The 20,723-nt window shown below is 37.8% G+C and overlaps 1 protein-coding gene across 12 annotated transcripts in view; it reads left to right on the top strand.

The window, feature by feature from the left end:
• The window catches only part of ppfia2 (PTPRF interacting protein alpha 2), a 956,251-nt gene that overhangs the window by 809,065 nt on the left and 126,463 nt on the right, over positions 1–20,723 (top strand). For all 12 annotated transcript variants that reach the window (XM_039761756.1, XM_039761753.1, XM_039761757.1 and 9 more), the window contains 3 exons: positions 5,930–6,064; positions 7,785–7,868; positions 15,716–15,847. In XM_039761756.1, the coding sequence (XP_039617690.1) occupies positions 5,930–6,064; positions 7,785–7,868; positions 15,716–15,847 (351 nt within the window). The remainder of the gene's footprint in view (positions 1–5,929; positions 6,065–7,784; positions 7,869–15,715; positions 15,848–20,723) is intronic.

The following is a 20,723-nucleotide window of genomic DNA, read 5'->3' as shown; positions in this document are numbered from 1 at the left end:
CTGTGTATTGTTTAAAATAATGCATACAATAGGAAAAGAAATTGGTATATACTATGGGAAATTAAAGGTAAGTGAATGAGGTGTTGCAATACTTGTATAATCAATCAAAAATATGTGAGAATCCTATTTTATAGTAAAGTAAGAAAGTCAATGTGGTCATTTCCCTAGAGGAAGGTATCAGAGTTCCCTGGTGATCTTAATGAGGGGTTTGCAAATTCCCATCACTCTGGGCAGTTATTACTATAAACCAATAGTTTTAAATGTATCAGTCTATTGCAGTGCCAGCCCATGCAGAACTAGGCATTGTGCAGCACAGCCTTAGAGCAAGTGTGGCCACTTTAGGTTATTATTGCACCTATTAGGAACTTGACAGCAGGGCACATCCTTCTACCTTGATCGCTACCCAATGGAATTTAAAAAAAAATGTCAAATAAGTTCTATTCTTACCAATGTTTATAAAAAAAAAACAACAAAATTCTACATTAAACTTTTTGCCAAGCATTGCTTACCATATTTCCTAACAAATATATGGACTTACTACAATGTGCATCGTACAGACCAATCTCTCTTTTGAATAACAACATTAAGATACTCTCCAAAGTTCTAACCAGAAGGACTAAAAAAGTGTTTCCTTCTGTAATATCACAAAACCAAACCAGATTTATAAAAGGCAGACACAAAACTTCTAACCTTCGATGTTTGTTTAATATAACATATTCACCCATTAAATATAGCATCCCAGAGAACTTATTATCTTTAGATGCAAAAAATATTTGGGAAATGTCTGGAAAATGTCCGGAATTAAAACACTTAAAGACTTGTAAATAGATAATGTCTTCACACTGTGGACACGGGTTCGAAGAGAGAAGACAGCAGAGGATAGACACAGTTTGTTGAATCAATGCACACTTTTATTCTTTATGGTTCTTGGTGAGTAGAAAAGATTCCTCAGCACCTGTCAGCTCAAATGCTCAGGGCCAGCAGAATCTCTCGTTCCTCTTTTCTTACAGACTTTTATAAGTTAGCTGTCACGTAGACATCATGCCAACACCCTGAGTAACAGATATATATCTTAGATAAAGCATCACTTCTAGCTTAGCATTTTTGATTATTAATGAGTCATAAGACTCTTCCTTAAAGAGTGCATTTTAAAAGATTACTTCTTCACATATAAAAATCGCCCAAAATACAGTTATTTGTCATCTTTGTGGTTAGGCCTACTTTCCTTTACCGTTTGAGACATGCTGTTCTTGTTTTTTGCGTACTGAATTATTTGCACGTTCAAGGGTGCAACTGGCATTGAAGGAATGTTACACCCAAGAGTTTAGGGAACAGAATAAGAGACAGAAATTATACTATCTTTTAAACTACATCTTTGTTCATAATAATTTCTTTTTTCCACAACATCCTAAGAACAATTACACTTCAAATTCAACTTCTCATCAACACAATTCCTCTAGTACTTCCAAGCTAGAACCTTTTCTAAAGAGAACCTGCCCAATTTTCCACATGTTCCACCTTGTTCTATTCCAGAAGATATCTTGATCAGTCTTGAAGACTCAGATAGCATCTCTACAATTTATAAAAAATATTTTAAAGTCCCTCCCTTTCAAAGACCCCAGGGTACATTGGGGAAAGTATCTGTCCCTTAATATTTTAGAAATGAAGTGGAAGGCAGCCATGCACAGAATACACTCAAGCTTGATATGTGCAAAGCATTCAGTCATTCAACTTAAAATGTTTTATCGAGCACATTTATCTTGTTTAAAATTGTCCAAAATGTTTTCTGGGCAAGATTCAACCTGTGAATGTTGTAATCGAGCTCCAGCCGCACCGGGCCACATGTTCTGGGCATGCACCAAATAAACTATATTTTGGACAAAGGTCTTTGCACACCTATCAGGCAGCCTTGGTGTCACAATCACTCCCAGGCCTTTAACAGCTGTGTTTGACGTACTCTCAGAGAGCCTTAAAATAGAGAAGGACAAACAAACTGTAATTGTCTTTACTTCACCACTAGCATATAGACTTACCTTGCTTAACTGATATAATCTCTCCCCACTACTTTTAAAACAGTGGGTAACTGATGTTCTATACTATTTAAAATTGGAAAAAATCAAATTCTCACATAGAGGATCTGTTCAAAACTTTTTAAAATGTGGCAGGATCTAATCAATAACATTTTAGAATAAGGTTCCTTTCATAGAGTAGCTTTGGTTGCTGGTTCTCCTCTCTTTCCTTGAGTGGTAGTTCTGCTAACCGCTATTTCTGCTTTGCTGTGTTAAGCTTGACTTGATTGTATGGAATGTTATCTGCTTTTAATTAAAATCAAAATAAGGACACATCCTTGCTGAGGAAGGTGTCAGTCCAAGCTGTGGCCACCCAGCCCTGACTCTGTGCCACTGGCACCAGGCGCAGCATTTATTGGGACATTGTTATGTTGACCAATGAAAAGTAAGAATGATTAATATAATAATGCTTCTTCTGGTTTGTGCAGACATGTTTGCCCCTTAGACAACCAGTTTGATGCACACACACAAGAGATGGTGCATTACTGCTTCATTTGAGTATGTGCCAGGTGGGGAGAGCCATAGTTTGGGATGGGTCTTCTGTCTCTTGAAGTCTGAATTTATAACTAAACCAACATATTTCTCAAGCTGTCCAATAGCTGAAGTTTATCCAAAAAAGATATCTAAAGTAGCGCTAGGTGTAGTAGTGGTAGCAGTGGCAGTCGTATGAATGTCTGCTTAAGCTTTCCAGCAAATCTACAAAAGAATTGATTAAAAATAGGAAATTGTGTAATTTGGATTGGCTGAATCAAGGTGTATATCTCAACAGAATAGAAATATTGTAACCATGTCTAAAGTGGCCTATTCCTTGCAAGATTGCCAGCATTTGGAAACAGATAAAGCAATTTTTATAGAAGAGCTGTCAAAGACTTGATAGTTGCTAATGGTGAATGGTCATATCTTGATTGCTGTCAAACCTCCTAAACACTGAATTAAAAGGGTTGCTTTCTTTTGTACATTTGCATATTTCTCTTCATCTACTATAAAAATTAATAGACTGTGTGCATATAAAACTTGTCCTTTTACTAACGTTAAAAGTTGATCTTGATAAAAAGAAGCACAAACATGTCTTCACAAATATTCATATGTTACTTTATATGTATCCATGCTGTATTTGATTTGAAATTTAAGCAACCCTGGTGGCATCATTGGTTATCTTCTTCCTGTAATGCAGTTGAAAATACCTCATATTAATAATGCAATAACTTTGCTATTCTTAAAGTATATGAAAAATGAAGGCATTGAACTAAAACATCTATCCATCAGCAACATCCTCACAGAGACTTACATTTAATGTAAAAAAAGAATGGCTGATCTGTAGCAAACAAGCACCAAGTGAAATTCAACGAAATACAAAGTTTTTTTTCATTTGTTGTCAAAATAGGATAAATGTTAGTTACGGTTGGGAGGCAAAGTCAGAGAGGCGAGATTGCATTATTTTTGTACATGTGCAGAGGAGTGATGCTGGGTATATTGGGAGAAGGATGCTAAGGATAGAACTGCCAGACAAGAGAAAAAGTGGAAGGCCTAAGAGAAAGTTTATGGATGTGGTGAGAGATGACATGCAGGTGATGGGTGTGACGGAACAAGATACAGAGGAGAGAAAGACATGGAAGAAGATGATCCGCTGTGGCAACCCCTAACAGGAGCAGCCGAAAGAAGAAGAAGAAGTTAGCTACAATAAAATAATGTTAAAGGGAATTATGTTATTATATTCACTTTGTTATTGCAATTGTTTAGTGCTCACATGTTAGTGTGTAGTGAAATCAATTTTAAATTGGGAAACTATTTAACAATAAGAACATTTGTCTATGTCTGTCAGCCAAGCTCATTTTTATGGACAAGAGGCTAATCTAGTACTACTACACCTGACCATTATGAAGATGTAGGTTTGGGGGGTGTGATACTCGCCCGGACACCATCAGACAGAGACCGCATCTTTATAAAACTTTAAAACTATAAAACCGTTTATGTTCTTCTCAACAACACAGAACTCAGTCCCGCACAACACACTGGGCCTCTTATCCCAATCAACTTTCTCCTGGGCCTTTCTCTCATTGTCCCTGGGCCAGCTTTTCCTCTGTCCATGGGAGCCTGGTCCCGCTCTCACTCCCGACACCAGCTCCCAGACTCTAGGAAAGCGGGCCCTTTTACTCTCACCCGGATGTGCTCCAGGTGCTTCCTCCGACGTCACTTCCTTGTCTGGCGGAAGAGCATTCGGAGGCACTCCGGGCGTCCCTGGAGGGATCCACCTCCATCTTCCCGGGTGTGGCGGAAGTACATCAGTCCTGGGCCCTCTGAGACTCAGGATGGCCCCTGGCGGTGGCCATGGATCCCAATAGGCGTAAGCCTCCTTATTCTTCTCCCGTGGTCCTCCTCTGATCCTGGAAGGTTGCCCCCTCGTGGTCCGGAGGACGTATATGCCCCCTTCCGGTCCTTTCAGATGTCCTGGCCGGGTTGCAGCCCCAGCAACTCGACACAGGGGCCTTAATCAGTCTTCATTGATAAGGTCAATGCATGAATGATGGCTGTGAAATGGACAGTACTATCCTGAACCTCCAAAAAGCCTTATGCATTATTTTGTGTAGGTAAAAACAAAATGATGCAGACAGCAAACTAGAGTTTCTTCCTTCTAGCTCAAAATGAATGAAATACATTTTTTAATAGGGTCGGGAAATATTGCATGTAAACACAGACAGACAAACGTGGTGACAATGCAAACATTTTTACTCAAATTTGCTAAGATGTTCTGACATACTAGCACATCCATCTATCTATCTATCTATCTATCTATCTATCTATCTATCTATCTATCTATCTATCTATCTATCAATGCATATTAAGAAGTTGTTTTTCTTTCTGCATGGATCTTGCACATTCTTCTATTTTTTAATTTTTAGACAATATTTTTTATTGGGATAAATTGTTTAATTAAGGAAATTAGTTTCATATTCCCATCTACTGTTCTTCCAAAAGCAAACTCTCAGAATTTAGTTTGAGCCACCTCATTAAGAATGTGCAATATGTTGAAAATCTTTCTACTCTACTCAGGAACCCTTTTTGTCTTTCCATATTCCACCTCTGTTTAGGCCCCTAAATTCACCCTCTGTGTTTAAGCACTATCATCTAGATAAGATTTCTCATGACAATATATTCTCTTCCACTTTTTTTTTGATTTATATAAAGTTATGTTTCAATATTGAAAAAGTCTTCTCACACAAAACTACTTTCCTTTTTCTCAAAGGACCCGGAACGTCTTTAATCATTAATTAAGATGTAATGGCTATGTTAAATTGCTGTTTCCATAGAGCCACTAACAGGTAATGCCCAGATTTGTAAATACCAGCATAACCATAGTACAAAAGTAGAAAAAAATGACTTTTATTAAGCATAGTATAACAAATAAGCATCCACAAAGTTATTGGGAGGAATGCACAGCATGATAACTGCAAAACTATTTTACAATTCTGTATGGTTGGATACTGAGGTTCTTAAAACTGACCAAAAAACAAAAGAATTCCTCTTTATCAAGTTCAGTGGGTGGGTTGGTAAATATAAAGTAGCTAAAAGAGCAAAAGTCAAAACAGAGTTTTTATTTTACAACACTGTTCTGTCAAGTTACGAGAACAGTTAGCAGAATTACTTGTCATCTTCTCGTCTTCTGCTTCTGCCATACCTCTCCCGGCCACAGAGATCTACACAATTCTCAGCAGAGAAAATATTGTGCAAATTGAACAGTCCTGGTTTTAATTAAGTTTAAAAAATAGTTTCTTCTGTTATATTCTATAATTACTTCAAAGTTTGTGCTGCCCTCTTTTAATTTAATCTATTTCTCTCTCCCCTTTTTCATGGCACATTAGATGGAGGAGAAAAACAGACAACTCCAGGAGCGTCTTGAACTGGCTGAGCAAAAACTTCAGCAGACAATGAGGAAAGCCGAGACCCTGCCAGAGATTGAAGCTGAACTGGCTCAGAGGATAGCTGCCCTCACGAAGGTAACGTCGCCTGTTTATACTAGTCGCTGCTATATGGAAAAACAGCTAGGAATTGAAAGGTTTTGTCTAAACAAACATTTTAACTCTGACCCATCTTCTCTTCTGTTATGCTCTGTTGTGATTTATAAACCTATGCTTATTATGAAAATTTTACTTTGCATTTTGCAAGTTCAACTTTATTTCCATGTATACAGGGATATATTGAACTTAATTTTTACTCGATAGTAACATTTACAAGAATTATTTATTTATTTTTGTTATTTAAATTACAGTACACATGTAAATATTGTTATGCACCATACTTCTTTGTTCCTTTATGGCAACTTTATAATTCTTCTTGTTCTAAAACATTTTACTGTTGTAGGTAGCAGATGACATTTGGTTGCATTTCGCTCCTGCCAACATGGCTTACAAGCTGTATTTGATCTATCCATGTCACATTTTACACATGACTCCCTTCCATAATGCCTGCTGTTATTCTTGACCTCCACCTCAAGATGCCTCACTCCGTGTGTATACACTCACCAGCAGGAGTGAATCCTGAAAATGGCAAACATGCCAGGCTGAAAACTGGATTGGTCTTTCTGAAATGATGCCATTGAGTACTTTACCATAGTTTCAAAATGGAACATTTTCACTGTAGACCAGTTACTGTAAATCACATCAATGGTGGATCGTTTAAAATATCAATTAATTAATAATAGCAACCCATTAATGTGAATTAAACTGCATCCAACGTACTTCTTGAACATCATTTTTTTTTTTTATTTTCTCCCTATTCCATGTATAGAGGTCCTATTATTTACTCTGTTTTGTTTATGTTTAAATTACGATTGCCACTCTTGCAGTTTCTCATTTGACAAATTCATCCTTTTGTCGACTTTGCTCCTTTTTAATTTTATCTTTTTTATAGGTCAAGCTAACTGGATTCTCAGACATTTCTCACAGTTAATAATGATGTTCAGACATGTTCACAATGCACAAGTAGTGTGGTTGTTGTTTGTAATGAATAATTGATGATAAACAATAGTTGATTAATTATTTTCAGTAATATTTTTTACACTGCATTGTTTAATTAATGTATTTAATATATGTGTGTTCTATGTGTGCGATATGTGTGTGTGCTGAAGCTGTTTTTCTGTTTGGGTGTCTTGAGTTTTGATTCTTCAATTTGTCCCTCTCCTTTTCCTTGACCGGTTAGTCTGATCCAAGTTCTTCTACTTCATCTGATGGTTATCAATATGTTATGGAAGCTAAACTCCAAGAAATGAACTCCATACTTAGGAAGGTAGTCCTACTGGACTTTACTTTCTATTGCTAAATGATTTCCATCTGACCTTTCTGTTGTATCTTACCATTGTGCAGTTCAATGCTTTGACAAGCTTTTTCTTTTACAAAAACAACGGCAGGTTTGAGTTCAAACCCCACCATACCTGCATGCAACATTCTGGCTGACTGTCACTGCTCACAAAGCTGTTTTTGACAATGTTGTGTTATTGCTTGTTCATTAACAGGCCTCTCAAGCTGACACATTTCAAGCAATGCTGCTCAGCTGCCTGTTCGAATGATTTTCCTTTCTTCTCCCCTTTTCTGTTTTGTTCGTCTTGGACAACTTGAGTTTGCGGATAGCAGTAGCTTGGCTTTTCTGTCTTGTTCGAATGGCTGTGTGAGAGTTGATGTTCTTGTTGCTAATATTTCAGGTGTGATTTCTTTAACTTAGGCTGAGGAAAGGCATGAAAGCATCGAAGAGCGTATGAGACACTTGGAAGGGCAGCTAGAAGAGAAGAATCAAGAACTTCAAAGAGTGAGTTCAGTGAACACAACAGTGCTCTCAATGGTTGAAATCATAGGTTTACATCAGCTGTATGTGTCATACTCTCATGGTGCCTGCAGACTCCGCTAATGCCTTCTGTTGCTCAAATATCTTCTTGTACCAAATCAGACAACTCATACAAAATTGCAAAATTAACAATCAAAGTTACAATTTTCAAAAATGTTAATAGCTACTTTAAATTTTCATGGCATGAGTAAGCATATCCTATGATTGAATGGCTTTAGATCCAGTAGTGGAGTGTTTCTCAAACTATTTCAGAACATTTTGCCTGATTCGAAGATACAGTGGGCAACCTGTACCCATCACTCACTTCTTAATCCTTTTACTGTGTAATAACTTTTTATTTATTTTTTTTGCATTTTAAAGCTAATTAATCTATAATAAGCTTCTCAGTCTTAAAGACAGAACGAAGGGGTTGCCTTTGGGAGGTGTGGGTACTTAGGGTGAACATCGATGGAGATTTAAAAGCGAGTCCAAGATTGGTTGAATTGGTTTGAGATTGTGAGTTTGAAGTAGTGTTGAAAAAGACTAATAGGGAAGGAGCAATAGCTACAAATGAATAGTATCAGAATGGGATGGAGTGGAATTAAGGTAAGTTTTTATCATCTGCAGGAAAGTCAGATGTTAATAATCTGTGGTGGTTGTTTTGGAGCCATTGTCCATAGCCGTAACAATGCAGAAGATCATTTTGTACATGTTGGACTGACATCTCTGAGCAGTTTAAATGTCACACACATATGCCATATTATGGACCACTTGCAGATCATAGGTGGTCTGCAGACCAGATATAAAGAGCCACTGCAGCAGTTAATCCAGCATTGTGCAAATTCCAGTTCCTATTCAAGTAATGAAGAAAACCGGTTCTAGAAACAGATGGTGGGAACCATGATCTACACTTTGATTGGCTAGCTGTTAATTCAGTTACTGAGTCTGCTTAAGCTTTGCTCAACTTTAAGAAAGTATGGCATGACAGAGAAAATGACATAGACCGTGTATAGGTATGGGATTTTATATATATGTTAAAACCCTGATAGACTAATCATCTCAAACTAATCTCCTCAGTCGTTATGCAGGTCTTCATTTAGATATTGCTATGATTTGGTTTCCTTCTGAGTTTTTTCCTGGCATATTATGCACCTTTTTTAGGGGATTACTTTATTATTTTATTTATTATTACTCTTCTACGCGGTGGTGTGCTGGAAAGGCAGCATAAAGATGAAGGACGCCTCATACCTGGACAAACTTGATAGGAAAGCAGGCTCTATTGTAGGAATGAAGCTGGACAGTTTAACATCTGTGGCAGAGCGACGGGCGATAAGCAAACTCCTGTCAATCATGAATAATCCACTGCATCCACTGAACAGTGTCATCTCCAGACAGAGGAGTAGCTTCAGTGACAGACTTTTGTCACTGTCCTGCTCCACTGACAGACTGAGGAGATCGTTCCTCCTCCACACTATGCGACTCTTCAATTCCACCCGGGAGGGTAAACGCTGACATTATTCAAAGTTATTGTTTGTCTTTACATGCATTTTTATTACTCTTTAATTTAATAATTTTTTTGTATCAGTGTACTGCTGCTGGATTATGTGAATTTCCATTGGGATTAATAAAGTATCTATCTATCTATCTATCTATCTATCTATCTATCTATCTATCTATCTATCTATCTATCTATTACTTTATGGGTTTTGCCATTTTGCTCTTTAATCAAAATGTGTCTGAAATGTGTCTAAAGGTACCACTATTTTGGACTAAGTTTATGTACAGCTCTAGCCACCAGAATGGCTAAAAAAAAAAGAAAAAATTAAAAAGAAAGGAAAGAAAACTTCTGACTTGGCAGGCACAGTAACAGAGAGGCGTTATGCAGGCATATCACTGTTGGTTTCTTGACACACTTCTGCTAAATAATTCATTGGCTGAAAGTACACAGTGCTAGTGTGTCAGAGAGAGTACGTGCAGTTCTTTTCAGATTGGGATTTAAGGAAACAACCTATCAGCTTGGGGGATTTCTGACCTACATCTTGTGCCTAAATCCCTTACTATATTCCACCCACATTGATTTTGAAAGTGTAGTAAGGCTTTGAATACCCAATATTATTTAGGTGGTAATCAGAAATCAGGTCAAATTCTTAGGCTACAATATTTTAAGATCATTTTCCTGTTCGGCACATTTTCCCAGTGCTTCACAACTGTTAAACTCTGCTTTATTCCTCTCTTTCTTCCTTTCACATTCTTGGCTTTACATTTCTGAAGTTTGCTGCCTGCCTTCCCAAGCCATTTTGAGAGAACAAGAGCTAAGAATCAAAATACCATCCATTTGTGTAAATGGAGAGCACAATCATCAGGAGGGATTTCTGGCCTCATCCTGTTACAGCCAAAGAAGCCAAAAGCGTATTGCTCACGTCTTCCAGTGGAATTTTCATATATACTGTATGCTGTGTGCTGGATGAGAGCAGTAACTCATTTTGCAAGTTGCTACTAATTAATTCAGTTTTTGATTTGCAGCTGTTGTTCATATACTGTAAATGTAATAGTTGAACACAGCAGAACAATTTGACTCGAATATGAATTCCTGTGCTCTCTTTTTTCTGGATTATACTGCAGCCCATCTTTTCAATGACTGAAATGTTTTTAGTCAGTTATAGTTTTTCAGCTTGCAGCCCTCTCAGAGATTGTGCTAGAATTAGTAGTGGCAACCGTGAAATGGATACATTGGCAAGGAAATGGATAGATGGACAATTACTCACACTGTGGGGCAATGGTTAGTACTGCTGCTCTACAGCCCCTGCAGACTGGGAGCAAATTTTTGCTCTAAGTACTTTATATCAAATCACCTTTCATGCATTTACCAAACATACTTTTTCCCACTAAAACTTTGTATCGAGCAACAGAATTAAACAGAAAACAGGTACCAACAATGGAGAAGGTCCAGTCTTTTATAGGAAACACTCAGGGTCCCACCTACATTCTTTCACAAAAGGGATAGTTAACAGTCACCAGATAACCTAAAATCATTTGTGTGGTATTTGGAAGGGATGCTTAGCATTCTGGAAAAGTCAATGTGCAGAATATGTAAAGAGTGTGCTAGGGTTCAAACCCATGTCCCTGGAGCTGTGAGTCAGCACCACTAACCACTGTGCCTACCAAACAGTCCATCTTAAATCATATTACAGGAAAATCACAATATGTGACCACCAGCTTCAGCTGCCAATATCTAGACCTTAGACCATCTGTAGAAAATGTTTTATTTGATCGCAGTTCATAAGGAATTGACAACAGCTTCTGACACCATCAAACTGACATCATAAGTCCCTTTTTAGTAAAACAGTGTAAACTAGTCTACTCTATACAGTATATATACTGTAACAATTTTGTGCAATAATTGTATGTGACATTAGAACATTAGAACATTCTAGACGAGAACAGGCCATTCAGCCCAACAAAGCTTACCAGTCCTATCCACTTATTTCTTCCAAGAAAACAAGTCGAGACGTTTTTATGTCACTCATTAAATCTGGCTTATTTTAAATCCTATATATAGGTTTTGTATGTTTGGTATCATTCTTTTCAGTATTTATCCAACTTTAATGTGATGTTAGATTTTCACATTCTTATTCCGTTTTTAAATTATAAACTAAAATATCAAGAACTCACGTCCCGTGAGACAAGACTTTGTGCCAAGACAGTTAACCATCCCCGGGGCCGGAAATAAAAGACAAAGAGCAGATGACAAAGACAGCTGTTGTACGCGCTTTTAAATGTTCAAAGTGCCACGCAAGATGCAGATCACGTGGCGCGGCAGCAGCAGCATGCCAGCAGCTGATCAAGCAAAGAGGAGGTAAAAAACTGTATTTGTTTCCCATTGTACCACCATTTAAGAGGGGGTTTCGGAGGAGCGACCACGTATCCTTGGGGTGTGTTCAGCCCCCCTCTTCACAACACGAGCAGCAGGCCATGGGGGTTGGTGAGCAAAGCGAGGAGGGGTTAACCCCCTAGTACAGCTATATTTTTTTTAAAGTCAGTAATGAAAAGTAATGATACATAGTTTTGTCTAGTGTGAGTGCAACCATTCACTTTTTTGTAATTTAGGCAAATCATGTCTTTTGACAAATTATATTTTCAAACAGTAAACTTGTTTCTGTTTATGTCAAAAACTTCAGTGATTCCATGACAAAAGCTTAAGTGTAGGTAAACCAAATATCTACGACCTGTACCAGGTTCACTTTAGTTATGTAGCCTAAGTATTTCTCTATATTATTACATGAACCAAATAATGCTGTAATGAAATAATTACTAACTTTATGGATATTTTGGTATCTCTGACCAAGGTCTTCATATTGAAATGTACTTTCTTTTAATTACACATGAGTAGGGGACTGTGCATCTGGTCTGAATAATATATAATAATATATATCTTACTGTGCCCTATAATTTAATTTTGAAGTCAATGCAAATTCAGAGACACTTCATTGTAATATCCTAGATCTAATTTAAGTGGAAAACATTCACAAAAGTACTTGAAAAAAGTCTAATTTGTGTCATATCATTCATTACTAAATCAATCGACAGAATCTAAGTGGAGCAAGTAGTGTAGCTGAAAGCAGCCCCTCCAAATCCTTCAAATATGAATGCAATAATATTTTAAAAACATTAGACTATCATAAAAATGCAAGCTTTGTTGAGCTGAATTACCTATTCAAGTGAAAACTGTTATGTGGAAAACAATGAAGTTCAGGACTTTTAGAAACCTTTTCCTGGATAATGCATGCAGAAAATGCTAAATTAATATCTATGGAGAACAAAATCTCCTCAAGTAGTTTTGCTGAAAATCAATCAGTGTCATACAATAACATTTTTGAGCCTTCTCTTGAGAATCTCGTATAGACACACAGATCCATTGCCCTGAAAGTGGTCAAGCAGTATTTATGAATGCCTAAAAGTGTAAATCTGTTGAAAACTCAAAGGTTAAATTTTGGCTTTGTCACAGTACTTTTCCTTTATATTTGCAGTATACATAGGAAAACAGGGCAGCACAATAGCGCAGTGGTAGCACTGCTGCCTCACTAAGGAGACCTGGCTTCTGTCACCTTGTTCTTCCTGTGTGAAGTTTGCTTGTTCTCCTTGCCTTTTGTGTGGGGTTTCTCCCACTGTCCAAAGTGGTTGCAGGTTCATTAAACTGGCAACCCTAAATTATCGCTAGTGTGTGTTTTATATGTAGGTGTTCACCCTGTGATGGACTGGCACCCTCACCAGGGTTTTTTATCTGCCTTGTGCCCTATGCTAGTTTCAGCACCCATGGTGATCCTGGTCTGGATTAAGTAAGTTACAAAATGACATGACATAGGAAAATTAAAAAGAAGAATAAATAATATAAAATAAAAGAATAATAAACAAAAGATCTAAGCTTGGAAATTTGCTAAGTCACAATGAATGTTGTCTTTTGAAAATGTATATTTAATTCAGTTCAATTTCTCCCTGTAATGGCAAAATAGATTCAATTCATTTTTTAGTACTTTTTTTCACTAGGGAGGCTCAGATCAGCAGATGCATTAATAAATATGATGAGTAAAATACAAAACATCGTGCACTCCATGGTTTCATACTATATATAGAGTACATATACTGTCTATATCTGTACATGGCACTAATAAATAATCCATTCATCCATGTCCAACACTTCCAGGAAGCAGGAGGCATAATAAATAATGAAGCATCTTTTAAAATTCCTATTTCAGTCAGCAATGAATTTAAGGAACATCAGAGCTTGTTCAGTCCTGAAGAGCTGCGGTGGCTGCAGTATTTGCAGCTGATGCCTTACCCAGAGGTTGTGTTGTGTGTCTAACAGACATGAAGGTTTAATTCACTTCTCTTTTTCCATATCTCTCCTATGTTAGGGTGCTCAGTTTGTACCTTAAATGACATAATACATAATGGCACAATGACCAAATTTGTGTCATTACAGCCAATCTTACTATTAGAGGAAGACCGCCACTTTGAATGAAGCCCCTTGTTTAATTATACTGCTTGATTGCCACTGTTTGAACTCTAGTGATTCAATAACATTTACAATATGCTCAGTGCTTTGATTTGGATTAAAAGATTTTGGTTATGGATGGATGGATCTGCATTATTATTAGCTTGTCTTCTGGTGCATAATAAGATGTTTGGCATTTACTCTGCTTGTTTAATACTCATTTGTCATTTTTCAGAAGTGGGCAATTTGCAATGAACAAGCAAAGTTATTGAGTGATAGATAATTTAAATATTTTCCAAGGAAAGAAAACCCAATTATTTACACCTTCAGGATTTCCTAATTTTCCCATTTACTGAAAGTGCTTAGTTCATTCTTAAACTGCAAAGAGTCAGATCCTATTCCAGCAATATCCAGTGCATGACGGCAACAAATGCTACTTTTTTAGTTATATAAAGGGAATTAAGTTTCACAAAAATTCATCGACAAATATTTCAAGCAGTAAACACAGAACATTAGAACAGGCTATTCACTCCAACAAGTTCATCTACCCTATTTACTGAGATTACTTAAAATAACATCAAAGTAAGCAAATTAAATCAGGAGTTCAATAAAATGTTCAAGAAATTAGAGACTGGGTTCAGTGAAACCAGCATCCAGGCCCACAAAAACTATCCAGAAACAAAGTCAGGAGAGGAAACCAGAAAGTAGGAGCCACATGGCTAAAGACCTGCTGCATAAAAAGTCTATGGAATAGTGAGAAGGCCGGCCTCAGCGATTCTTAGGTGTCTGGTAGGTTGGAAAGAAATGTTGACAGTTAATCTGGCATGTTGACATTCATGGTTTGATCGTTCAGTGGAAGAGCTTTAAAGATAACATGATATAATACTTGATGGCAGTGCAGTGGAGCCGGGTATGGTATACATCTAACCCAGGCATAGGAGGCACCCCAGCCTAGAACTTAATATGACAGAGATAGAAATGCTGTAATCACTTTTCCTTTAACCTTTACCAGTTTCTTCAAGATGTTGGAGAAAAACTGGTAATCCTTTATAAAATGAGATTTTACTATTTTAAGTTGTTAATTCTGTATGCAGCAAAGTTAGCATATTTACAGTATATGATCATACAAAATAATATACTTCTTCTCACCATTTGTTCATTAGTACCTAAAGTTTGCAAGTGGAAGCAAATCATTTTGGGCACTTAAATGTATGTATGGGTTACATGGTTTTAACACTGTGAGAATGCCAAATGTTTAAAGTAAACGGCATGAGTGTTTATTCTTTACTTTAAAGCAAGAGATGCAGGTCGTTCTCCACTGATAAGTAGCATTATTTATTTTGAGTAGTTTCACTTTTTATTTGTAGGAGATTTTGGTATAGGAGAGTACGTACACAAACCATAAGCATCAGCCTCCTTCCTTTAGACTCTTCCATTAGGCATTTTGCTTGAGACACTCCATCCATCCATTATCCAACCCACTATATCCTAACTACAGGGTCACAGGGGTCTGCTGGAGCCATTCCCAGCCAACACAGGGCGCAAGGTAGGAAAAAAACCCTGGGCAGGGCACCAGCCCACCGCAGGGCGCACGCACACACACACCCGCACACCAAGCACACTTGAGACACTGAGGACAAATTGGAAAGCACAAATATGATGTTTGTCTGTGTTTCATATTATAAATCATTCTAGCAAATATTACTGTATTTTGGTATTGATGCACTGATGAAGTCATATATGTTTAAAATATTTTGCATGATATTTCCTGGCATTTAGATATAGAGAAAAATAATTTTTTGTACACCAATATGCTCTAATGCTGCTTGTCATCATTCAGGCCCGTCAACGAGAGAAAATGAATGAAGAGCACAATAAACGGCTATCAGATACAGTGGACCGACTTCTAACAGAGTCAAATGAACGTCTTCAGCTCCACCTAAAAGAAAGAATGGCTGCCTTAGAAGAAAAGGTAAGTATGGCTAACCTACAAATTGTACACTTACATTAAAATTTATGGGCACTAGATATGCACAAAAATGATAAGATAAAAATGTAATGTCTTGGCATGATATGAATGAATATGAGTGTTTGCATGATTGTGCCCTGTGAAGGAGTGGTACTTTGTCAGGAGTTGGGTTTAGCTTCATGTGCACTCTTACTGGCTTAGGCAGCAACTCCTTATGAGCCTTACTTAAATAAATGGCATTTAAAAATGGATGGATGTGTGGATTATATTACCAGTTCATTCATTCATTTGTTCATTCATTCATTCATTCATTCATTCATTCATTCATTTTCTTACCCCACTTATCAAGGGCATAGTCATCTGGGCAAACTTTAGGTGCAAGGCAGTCCATCATAGGGTGAATGCACACACACACGGGCCAGTTTTGGAATATGGAAGGAAACCCACATGGACACAGGGTGAACATACAAGCTCCAAGCAAGTGGCACCCAGGATGTGAACCCCGATCTTCTTGTTATGAGACAGTAGTGCTACCATTGTACCACTATGCTGCATTATATTATATTATGTTACGTTACGTTATATTATATGATATTATATTAGCCACAGTGCCCGTTAAAGGCAGTTAATAGAATAATTAAGTCAATCAAGCTAGTCTGACAAGCTGATAAAGCTGTCCCAATATCGTATCCAGATTCTCTTGAAAGTTGTCAAGTTTGCCACTTCAACTTTATAAATTAATTGTTTGTTCCAGATTCTAATAATCCTTTGTATGAAGAGGGATTTCCCAGTTTTAGTGCTTAGTGAAGTTGTATATAAATTTCCCATGGTATCTTCAATATGTGAGTCATTATTTAAATTATATTTGTGGAATTATCTTATTTGATCTGCAAGTTGCATAAATATTCAGCTCCCACACTTTAATATTTGATTAAGCCACATTGTGCGGCCAATGTCACTTGTAAGTTTTTCAGTGTGTACCAGCTCTGCACGCTAGTTAAGAGTGCTTTTTTCCCTATTCCTTTGGCCCGTTTACCCCAGTTAAGTCAAGTTTCTAGCACAGGGATTGGATAACCATTTTCAAGTTGTGCTTATTATTATTATTATTATTATTATTATTATTATTATTATTATTATTATTATTATTATTATTATTATTATTATTCACTGACCACCTCTGCTGCTGCTGTTTCTTTCTCTTTCAATTTTCTTAAACATTTACAATCACAGATTTGTGTGCTATGTAACCAGATGAGTGTAAATGGCATTATTATGTATTAAGGCTTAAGTAGTGTAGCTACATAGAGACAATGAAAAAATACAGAAACAGAAAGAAATAAAATACAAATGAACTACAAGACAGACTTGAATTAAACATTTGACTTGTTGACCTTTTATCAGTTTATTTTTCCTGAAAAAACCATTGCATTAAATTTCACAATCTAGAGTCTGTGGTCTTTGGAGAGCTACTGTATGTATAGCCTAAAAAAGCTGGCAACTGTCTCCATCAATACTTCATCAGTGTCAGTCTGTCTGCCTCTGTTTCCCAAGATGCACAATAGTTTGCTCCATCTGGTGTTGTTCCGGGCCAGACTGTAGCTGGAAGAAAAAGTTGTATTTAAATGTGTAACTGTCTATGTAAATTTATGCTTAATTCCCCACTTTCCCTTTTATTGTGTCATCTCATTGAAGACAGCCTCCATTGCTATGTCTATAAATAAAGTAGGTCCTCTTCTCAGCTTCTCATATGTTCAGCCAGAAACATAAAACAATACTCTCCTGTCGACTTAATCCAATTTATGGTTACTGAGGGCCAGAGACTATCCCAGCAACACTTGGTGCAAGTCAAGAAACAACCCTGAACAGAGTACCAGTTCATTTCAATATTTAGGGAGAAGAGGTCTCACATTCTTGTTTTATTTTGGACAGTTCTACCTAACACCAATAGGTCAAATCTAATTTTGAGGCTGCGGGCAAATCAAGTTGCCACATAGGATGACCAAATAATTGGATAAGCACATAATAACATCCATTGGAGGAAATTCTTCTGACTATTGTATCAGAGCAAGGACTTTCCTGTAATGCTACTGTTTAACCAGGCCACCTCTAGCTGTTAAATAAAAATAAATAAATACATACATACATACATACGGTGACAAATAGGGGCCGCTGTCGTCCCCTTGAACCCTCAGACCAGATGCCAGACACCAGATAAAAGTCCAAATAATTAATTTATTTGTACAATAAAGTGCACAAAGCACCTTCACCTCCACTATACTTTCAATACTCGCAATAATAATAATCAATAATACACAATTCACAATAATTAATCCTCCACACCTCCCAGCAGCTCAGTCACCCTTCCTCCCAACTCGGCTCACTGCTGGGATCTCCCACAGTCCTTTTAAACACCTTGACCTGGAGGTATTTCTGTCCCTCAGTCCATGTGACTATATTAACACTTCCGGGTCAGGTAAAACTCCTTTTCTTTAACCTGGAAAATACAAGTCCTTCAGCCTCCCTGCAGCGACCTCTGGCGGCCCCCACGGTATCCAGCAGGGTTGTGAGTTAAAACTCCAAAGTCCATGATGCCCTGCTGGAATTCGGGGCACTTCCATGTTGCAGGGAGGGCTCCATCTGGCGGCTTGGGGTTATTGGCCGGGATAAGCTGCCAGCCATATTCCATAATGCATACATACATACTGTACATAAATAAAACATAATCTCTACATAAGCATTTGCTAGTAATACTCTGATACAATCTGTAATTTTCTACTTTATATACTATATATTTCTATATTTTGGCGTAAGGTGACCACCTAAGTATTGCGATTTGGAGGTGGGACCTTTAAGATGCATGTGAATGCCAGCCAAACAATATCATTTGCCTTGATCAGATTGACTTATGAAATGAACATTTACAGGTAACAAAGAGGCAATAACAGTAAAAAAAAACCATACTGAATTACAGGGTAGGCTCCCTATAAAGTATAATGTTTAAAACCATGCCAATATTTAAATTAGGCCTATATGAGTATTGTCTGACTGATCCATTTGAGTCCACCTTGTGATGGACCGTCTCTTTGTCCTAGGTTCATTCCATAATATTGCAATAAATGGATTCAACAAGCTGAATAATAGGTGGAAGGTGTAAAAGTAAAACCCTGTTAAACTGATGGATTTGGCAGGGGTGTTTGCAGACCTCATTCATGCTATCAGTATACAAGCAAGGTATAAAGCACATCTTCATCATGTTGCTAACCATGTCATTGGACATCGTCACCACACAACTGTGTCACTTTACACTATACACCAATCAGCCACAACATTAAAACCACTGACAGGTGAAGTGAATAGCATTGATTTTTGTTACAATGGATGCCCATCAAGGGGTGGGATATGTCAGGTAGGAAGTGAACAGTCAGTTCTGGAAAATCATGTTGTGGGAAGTAGGAAAATTCTGAGCAGCATTGACAAGGACCAAATAGTGATGGCTAGATGACTAGATCAGAGCATCTCCAAAACGGCAGATCTTGTGGGGTGTTCCAAGTACCGACCAAAAATGGTCCAAGAAAGGACAACCTGTGAACCAGCAACAGGGTTGTGGGTGCCCAATGCTCAATGATGAATGTGGAGAGTGAAGCCTTGATCATGTACTGTACATGATACTGTAGCACATATTGCTGGAAGACTTAATTGTGGCCATAATAGAAAGATGTCAGAACTCACAGTGTATTGCACCTTGCTGCGTACAGGGCATAGTCCAGATAGAGTGCTCTTGCTGACTCCTGTTCTCTACTGAAAGTACTTACAATGACCACATGAGCATCAGAACTCGACTTTTGAGCAATGGAAGAATGTGGCCTGGTCTGATGAATCACACTTTCTTTTAGATCATGTGGATGGCTGAGTGCATGTGTGTTGCTTACCTGAGAAGGAGATGGAAGCAAGATGCACTATGGGAAGAAGGCAAGCCTGTGGAGGCAGTGTGATGCTCTGGGCAGTGTTTTGCTGGGAAACCTTGGCTCATGACATTCTTCTGAATGTTACTTTGATATGTGCCACCTACCTAAAGATTGTTGCAGACCACATACACTATGTATTTATGGGAAAGAAGGTTCCTTTCATCAGAGCAACGTTTCAGCCGTGGCATGGCCAAATGGGGAGGCATCTAGATGGATGAGGTCTCCAGGACTCTAAAAATATCCAAACCTAATTATGTCATATCATCTACTGTTAAACCGTACTTCTAAAATTTTTATTATTATGCTGTGTTAAGGAATTGTTCTGTTCTGTGTATTGTATTGTATTGACCCCCTACTTTTGACACCCACTGCACGCCCAACCTACCTGGAAAGGGGTCTCTCTTTGAACTGCCTTTCCCGAGGTTTCTTCCATTTTTCCCTACAAGGTTTTTATTGGGAGTTTTTCCTTGTCTTCTCAGAGAGTCAAGGCTGGGGGGCTGTCAAAAGGCAGGGCCTGTTAAAGCCCATTGCGGCACTTCCTGTGTGATTTTGGGCTATACAAAAATAAACTGTATTGTATTTATTGTTGCCTTTAATGGCAATGGTATCCTCTGATGGTAGTGACCTCTTTCAGCAAGTAAATGCAAACATTGTTCAGGATGTGTTTAAGGAACAGGACAGAGGGTTCAGGGTGTTGACTTAGTCTCCAAATCCCCAGATCTCAAGCCGATCTTTGGGGTGGGCTGGAAAAACAAATCAGATCCATAGAGGTCCTTGTGGAGTCAATGAAAGGCAGGTCAGAGCTGCTTGGGGGGTGAAGGGGGACCTACATAATATTCAATAGGTGTTGTTGGCTGATCGATGTATGTGTGTGTGTTTGTGTGTGGGAAGTCATAATTTACTGAACAAGAAGA

The sequence above is a fragment of the Polypterus senegalus genome, chromosome 8 (genome assembly GCF_016835505.1).
Source record: "Polypterus senegalus isolate Bchr_013 chromosome 8, ASM1683550v1, whole genome shotgun sequence".
Lineage (NCBI taxonomy): Eukaryota > Metazoa > Chordata > Cladistia > Polypteriformes > Polypteridae > Polypterus > Polypterus senegalus.
The sequence above is the reverse complement of the archived record's forward strand: the minus strand, read 5'-3'. Positions and strand labels throughout refer to the sequence as shown.